We start from the raw sequence: 7,999 nt of genomic DNA, 5'->3' as shown, positions 1-7,999 counted from the left end.
GAATGCATAGATTTCTTAAATCAATAGTTTTTTATAATATATTTCTCCTAGGAAATAATAAATAAGTAATGGAAAGCTATATACAGACCGTTTATTTAAGCGGATCTCACTATATCGTTATCTCGGAAACGGTAAGACCTACAAGTGCTTTTTTCATATCGAGAATATGAACGGATGTCTTTGAAATAGTCGCCAAAAACTAGAATTGTCAAATTTCATTTTATGGCACTACCGCCCCCAATTCGAATGACATAAATAAACAAAACTTTCAATACTGTTTCATATTTGTTATAATCTGACATGAACCAATTTGCAATGCGACGTTTCGTCCATTAGATTTCACCATCAACTTTTTTTAAAAATATGGACCTCTAGTTTTTTTCATCGATTTTTGTAGCCACTGTAGTAACAAATTCATCTACAGTGTCATCCCCAAAGTATGCTCCATATGGAAAACTTATTTATTAAGGGTTTTTCGACAAGAATTTATTCTTGATAAATGTTTGTGCATCCCCTAAAACTAAACACACGTAATATACGAGGAGCCTTCAAATATTTGATTTTGTGATAAGAGTAAAGTACTCTTATTTTGAAAAATCTCGGGAAATGTTATTTAGAAAAGTTGTTTGGCATTGAAAAATACATATTAATGAAGTTTTTTTTCCCAACACCAAATCGTTATTTTTAACACCTCGACACGGATTTCGATCACCAAGTGATCATCTTCAAAGAGGAAGATTAAAATTGAAAAATACATCTAGATTTGAAGTCATGGCTATCTAAGTGAAGTTTTATTTTTTACCAATTTTTTTTAAATGGTAAAAAAATAAAAGTTCATTTACAGTGACGGCTCGTGCATTGGAGAACAGGGGAGGCTTAAGTCATATAGACTATATACACACAGAAAAGTCCGCCGGAGGCGCGAAAATTTTTATGTTGTTACACGTTTTGCTTAATACTAAAGTTAGGGCATAGGCATGACAATGCGTAAAAACTGCATGAGGAGCTATGGACTTTATTTTAGTTTGTAAACCATTTAAATGGCCGGCCATGGCCGCAGCCCCATCATAGGTTTGCTCAATTAACTTTTGCCTAAAATTATAGGTGTCACACGTATGAATTGAAAAATTAAACAAATCATCAGCTGTGCGCCCAGATGAAACATCATGAAATCCCATAAAACGTTCTACCACATTACCATCTTTGACATATCTAAAAACGATTGAAAGTTGTGATGTACAGGTAATATCGGTAGTTTCATCAATTTCCCATACAAAAAAAGAAACACTTTCAATCTTCTTGCTTCTATTTTCCTTAATAATGTATGCCACATTGTCTATAATAAGCTCATTTTGGATGGTTTTTGAGGTGCCCGAAAAAACGCTACCGTTTAAAAAAGTGCCAAATTGTGAATCATATTTGCCCTATAACACGAGGTAAATTTTTTTAATCGGAATATCCTATTTTAGACCACGTTTGGTATTCGGTTTGTAGGGAAAATAAAACACAGGGCCAACAAAACAGTTTTTCTCGTTTAATGGAGCCGGTTAACCAATCGCATTTATCGTACCAACTAATATTAAATCCACGATTTTGTCGATTATCTGACGATTTACTTGAAATCAAATTTGGTTGAGGCCTTCCCAGAGTTTTAATAATGTAAAATTTATTATCATAAGATAAAGACTTAAAATTATTTGTCAGCAACCAATCGACTATATCATCAGATTTTTTAATTTCGTCCAACTTATCCATGATAAATGAAAAAAAAACTTACCAAAAAGTGAAAACCTGAAAACACCTTGAAATTGAAAGAAAACACTTCAAATACACATTAAAAATATTACCAAAAAGCACTGCTATAATATAGGCTGAAACAGCTGTCTACCGGTGGCTCTTAAATTGGGAATGATGGGAATGATCAAGAAGTACTCATCTATTTATTTTCTGATTTTCATATATATATATATATATATATATATATATATATATATATATATATATATATATATATATATATATATATATATATGAATATTGTTGGGGATGCAGTCAAAGTGCTGGGCTGTTGTTTAAAGAATACTCTTTCTTATATGGTCGAGCTTTCGAGAATGTTCATTCCCTTTATCAAGACATCTACAAGAAATTTAAAAACATTGTAGCAAAATTGTAGAACAAATAGATGAAAAATGTACTTACTAACTTGAGGTTATAGTAAAAAGTCAGACATGGCAATGAGAAAAACAAAGTTAATATTTTTCATCGTGTAGAAAAGTGTCACACATTCAATTTTTGAGTTGCCGAGAAAAAGTACAAAAAACTTATTTTATTTGAACATTTGAAAATTTCACTGGCCATTTCATGGGGAACCTGGAGGAATGAGTTCTAATTTTAGGATGTGATTATAAATGTTGCTGAGCAAAAAGACTGAGCTCAACAACCTCAACAACCCCAAGCAACAGATACTGTTTGGTTTTGGGCGCAGTGCTGAGTCTGTCAAAAAACCTTTCACTTCATTTATGAGTGTTTGGCAGCACTGTACCCAGATTCAGATACTTTTGAATTTGTTTTGAATACTTTTGTTTGTTTGTGTCAGCCATGGTGTTGGTGTGCCTTTTGATAATCCTGTTTTGTTGTTTTACTGTCAAATTTTCAAACTTCAAATGTCTTTATAGAATGTCATTTATCAAATTTCAAATATTTCCTGTTTCCTCTTTCTTTATGGTTGCTACCACGCCACCGAGTAAGTGCCAAGCATGGCCAGTGGAATAATCTTTTAAAATTTTCAAATGTTTAAATAAAATAAGTTTTTTGTACTTTTTCTCAGAAACTCAAAAATTGAATGTGTGACACTTTTTTACATGATGAAAAGTATTAACTTTGTTTTTCTCATTGCCATGTCTGACTTTTTACTATAACCTCAAGTTAGTAAGTACATTTTTTATCTATCAGTTTATATGGGTTTATTTGGTCGAGTGTGATTGTGTGAACCACAATAAACCCTTGCGGGTTGCGGAGGATGGTCGAATATATCCATACACTTTGGACCTAACCTAACCTAACCTAACCTAGTGAACGTCGCTGGGAAGTGTATAGAGCTGCAAGGAGATTATGTTGAAAAATAAATAATTTTTTTTCCAAAATGTTTGTGTTTTATTTTGATGGACTGGGTACTTCTGGGACCACCCTGGTACTCACTAATTTGGGATGATTTGTATCGACCATAACATGAAAAAGCAGATAATTGGCAAATTGCAATGAATTGATAAATTACATTATTTATAAATTGTTCATGGAATGGAGTGATTCAATGTAATTAGACTTGTGCGGAGAATCCTATAATGATTCACGGTTGCAGTATGCAACGATGTTATTACCGAAAAACATCAATTACTTGATCATTCAACCACAATCAAATTCCATCATGAGAATTCTACTATTGATTGCTGAATTTCTGCGGAGAAGAATTTATGTCAGAGACTATCATCTCTGGCGCCACTGAAGAAGAATTTTTATCGCAAATTTGCATACGTAATTTATTGAAATATCACAAAAAACTAAACAAATTCCGTGGGCCGTTCAGCTTGATGCCACAAAATCGATACCTAATGCATAATAACTACATCTAAAATAGAGTCTTGTGCAAGTAGAACTGAGTCATTGACTAATTATGTAACACTAGATGGATTTAAGGTCTCAACTCTGAATTGATGGAATCTTTTTGCATTGGAATCATTTTATTATTGGGGAAACGTAGACTACATAAATATTGTTTCATTATGAAAGAGCAGCTCATTTTCAAGATTTTCAAAGTAGTATTATTGAGTTTTAAAGATTGAATATCTGCGTACTTTTTTACCAGTGCCCTCACATTGGTACGAGGCTGTAGGTTCGAAGAAGTTCGAAATTGGCTTTATCCATCAACTTAGAGAAAGTTTAATCCTATGTCACATAGTTAAAAAACTTGTACTCTAATCGAAGAGTCCAAGACCCATAAAATCATGAGACTCTTCAGGTTCTTCTTCCTTCTTCGTTTCCTCCTTGGCAGGCTCAGCAGTAGCTGCTGCCGCAGCTGGAGCTTCAGCACTCCCTGCCGAAGGTGTACTTCCTACTCTAGACCCAATGTTGGTGATCAGTTCCCTGACGTTGATTCCTTCTAGCGCTTTCGCAAAAAGACTAGGCCGGTATGGTTCTACGTCAACGTTGGCTGCTTTGAGGATGGTCTGGATTTTCTCGACAGTTACTGCAATATCATCATCAACCAGGATTAGGGCTGAGTAGACGCAAGCAAGTTCGGCGTTGGAAGTCATCAACGTTACCTCCATCAAGAGCGACACAATCATTCCAGCGCCGCTCTAACATTTCAATACCACAATAGACCTCACTTTCAGCAATAACCTCTTCATTCGAGAGAAATTTCTTACCGGTGAGCATTTGTTTGAGGTCTTCGAACACCCAGTAGTTACTAGGAGCCAAATAGGGCGAATGTAGTATACGCGGGAGCAATTCGAAGCCCATTTCATGCAATTTTGCCAACTTTGCCAATTTTTCTTTGGTTTGTGACACTGCGCATTGTCTTGATGGAGCGGCATTTTTTCTTCTGATGGAGTCGTTTTCCGCAATTTCGGCCTTCAAACGATCCAATAACGCTATATGATATTCACTGTTGATGGTATTTACCTTCTCAAGATAGTCGATGGATATCACACCTCGCATATCACAAAATACCGAGGCCATAACATTTCAAGAAGATTGTTGTGCTTTCGAGCGTTCTGGACGAGGTTTACCAGTTGCTCTCCACTCAGATGACGATCGTTTTGATCCCGGAGTGAAGTGATGGATCCATATTCCATATATTGTCACATATAGATGCAAAAATTTCGGTTCTTTATGTTTAAACAAGGCCAAAACTGCTTAGAATCATCAAGACGTCTTGTTTTTGGTCAACAGTGAGCACGCGTGGCACCTGCTTTGAACAGAGCTTTATCATAGTCGAATGCTCATGCACTATGAAGCCAACACGTTCTTTTGATATCTTCACAATGTCGGTTAACTCACGCAACTTCACTTTTCAATCATTTAAAACGATTTTGTGGACTGTTTTTTTAATGTTTTCTGGTGTTACTGCCTCATTTTGACGTCCACTGCGTTCTGCATCATCGGTGTTTCTATGATCACGGTTGAAGTCAGCAAACCAACGTTTAATTGTTGTTTATGATGATTTTTCAACTCATTGATGACTTTTCAAGTCATTGCTTTGCTTGAACGGTATTTTTTCCCATCAAGAAGCAGTGTAAAATTAAAACACGAAATTGTTTTTGATCCATTGTCGAAAATGAAATTGCAACAGTTCTCTTTTGAAGTTTAGTACTTTTCAGCCCATGTGGTATGTTTTCAATATTTTAGTATTCAATGTTTTAAATTACCTGTTTCAACTGTGTAGAAATGTTATGTTACATGAAGTGGTTTAATAAATTAGGTATCCGTTTTCTTATAATCAGGAGAGAACCTGTATGAACTAGTACAGCGAACAAAATTATTAGAATTGGCGTTATAAATAGATGTGAAGAAAAAAAAGGCATAGTGCCGCAATTTTTCTGAAACTTTGGAAGAAATGGTAGCTTGTACTGGTGGTTCATAACCTTCAGGCCTGTCAACTTTAGAGCCAGCATCACCACCGGGTTCACCAGGTCCTCCTTTACCGCCATCACCATGCAACTCCAAGAGCTTGGACAGTTCGAAACGTGGTTTCTTCAAAATTTAAACTTTACGGATGTGAAGAGGATAGATACCCTGACAGGCTTTCTCAATATCCTCAGCTATACTGTCAGGAAGGAGTTCATTTACAACTCCTTTCAAGTCAGACTTTTGAATTTCAGCAATAATGTTTTCAACCATTTTCTCACGGATAGCCCTAACTTGTGTATGCTGTGCATAGCACAGAACATAGCACAGAACAGATAGCATAGCACAGCATACACAAGTTAGGTTAGGTTAGGTTAGGTTCTCTGAGATAATTGGTGTTTGTAAAACCAATAGAAAATACTCGTAACAGATATCCATCAGATGTTTTGATATCAGCTGAAGCTTCATCAAGGACTGCCGTTTTTTGACCATTGACCTCAGTTTATCAGTCGTCAAATCCATACCATGAAAATTGGTCAATTCATACATTTCTACCATGCACCTCCTCAGCAATAAAACGGAACTTCCTGAGAGATCGTTCAGCATCATTATCATTTCGCAAGTCAGCAAGGGATACTTCGAACACTCTGGATTTCAAACCTTCAGAAGCAATCTTAGTACCTTGGGTACGGTTTACTAAGGTTTTGCCAACCTGACGGGTGGCAAACATTGACGGGGCCTTGACATCATACCAATCTTTTCTTGTGAAGGGGTCTACAATCTTCTTCTTCACTCCTTTCTTTATTTTTAACCACCGCCGTTTCTGAGAGCTAATATTGAAGAGAAATGTGAAGATAGAACAGATAGACAGATCCTAAGAGATCAAATCGTATTGTGAGTAGTTTGTGAAAGAAAATATTCATTTCAATTTCAAAATAAATCATGTTCTCATACAAACTAACAGGAAAAATTAAAGAATAGACTTGGACAGGTTGTAAGGTCCTTTCGAAAGCAATGTTTCAAAACTTGAGAGATGAAAGTTTTTGGCTAATAAACCATAAGAGACCTTCTAAAATGTTTCAGTATTCACCCTGTAGATCTATTTCACTAGTTATTACTTCGAGAAACCAAGTGTAACCGTCTACCACTAACAAGAGTTGTAAGAAATAATGACAGCAGAACTTGCTGTAACTTTTTTTTCAACCAACGGAAAGACTCCAAAACCGCTTCATTCATAAATTTAAAAGAAGTCATTTATCCTTCTTTGTTCCTTCACACTCAGACTTTGGTATAGCATAGAATTCAGGCAATTACTACTCAGTGCTACGATTTGGTAACGAAACACCGGTAGTGAAAAATGCATCTGAAGAAATGAGTGAACGTGAATTGCGGTTTCAAATGAAAAAGTTCAGACGCTAGTTTCAGAGAACTACGTTGATATTCTTGCACTGTTGCTCACGATCTTAAATATGAATACGCTAATTATTTCCTTCGTCATTACTTTTTAGCAATTGAATTTGATTCTGAAAGTGCTTCTTGAAATAGTGTGTGGTTATACACTGTGTGTTCCAAAAAAAGTATCAACTCCTAAATTCCAGAAACATGTTGATTTTGAGGAAATAACGGTTTTGGCTTTCTACTTCTCCAACTTCAAACTTGTGGGTATCTTCCGAAGAAAGAATGGAAGCAATTTATTTCAAAATGAACTCTCACAAATATGTGCAGATCATGCAAATACGTAACTTTTAGAACCAAAGTGGAAGAAATAGCCCCCTCGAAACAAATACTTTCACAAAAACATGGCATTTTACCAAAAACACTTTTTTCAATTCAGTTTGTACACTAAATATTGTAATGGAATTCAATCAGATATCATTCACAGGATTACTACACAATATACGAGGTCCGGCTATTGAATAACAAGACTGCTCGCCTAGGCGGCGCCTCAGAGGGCGGGGAAAAACGAGTAGTGCGTTGGGTATCTGGAAATCTTCTCTATTCACGTACTAAAACGCGTTTCCGTCACTATTATAGTATTTATGCCGTAGCGGTTTGAAATGAACGTGTTTTTTCTCGTACTGAAAACCATGTGTGACGAAAAACAGGAACAACGTATTAATCTCAAATTTCTCGTTAAATTGAAGACAATTCCGACTGAGTGCTATAAATTGTTGCAAGAGGCCTAGAAGGACAATTCTCTATCTCGTGCGCGTGTTTTTGAGTGGTGTAAGCGCTTCAGTGAGGGCCGAGAGAGCAAGGATGCCCAAATCAAAATTCAACGCGATGTTGACCGTTTTTTTCGACATTAACGGTATCGTGATGACTAAATGGGTTCCAGAGGGTGAGACTGTCAGTTTTGGCAACACTGCTGGAC

General features: G+C 36.0%; 1 protein-coding gene and 1 pseudogene across 1 annotated transcript; both read right to left on the bottom strand.

Annotated features, from left to right (window-relative positions):
* Positions 1 to 3,922: 3,922 nt before the first annotated feature.
* Positions 3,923 to 4,473, bottom strand: LOC111510564 (large ribosomal subunit protein P1-like). Its single transcript, XM_023166484.2, has one exon. It carries the CDS (start codon positions 4,341 to 4,343, stop codon positions 3,972 to 3,974), a length of 372 nt encoding a protein of 123 aa, XP_023022252.2. The 5' UTR covers positions 4,344 to 4,473; the 3' UTR covers positions 3,923 to 3,971.
* Positions 4,474 to 5,460: 987 nt separating this feature from the next.
* Positions 5,461 to 6,422, bottom strand: LOC111510569 (small ribosomal subunit protein eS1-like; annotated as a pseudogene).
* Between the last annotated feature and the right edge of the window lie 1,577 nt (positions 6,423 to 7,999).

The sequence above is a fragment of the Leptinotarsa decemlineata genome, unplaced genomic scaffold (genome assembly GCF_025532065.1).
Source record: "Leptinotarsa decemlineata unplaced genomic scaffold, Ldec_3_MD MMD2_tig00000010_RagTag_RagTag, whole genome shotgun sequence".
Taxonomy (NCBI): Eukaryota; Metazoa; Arthropoda; class Insecta; order Coleoptera; family Chrysomelidae; genus Leptinotarsa; species Leptinotarsa decemlineata.
This window is presented reverse-complemented; position numbering and strand designations above follow the sequence as displayed.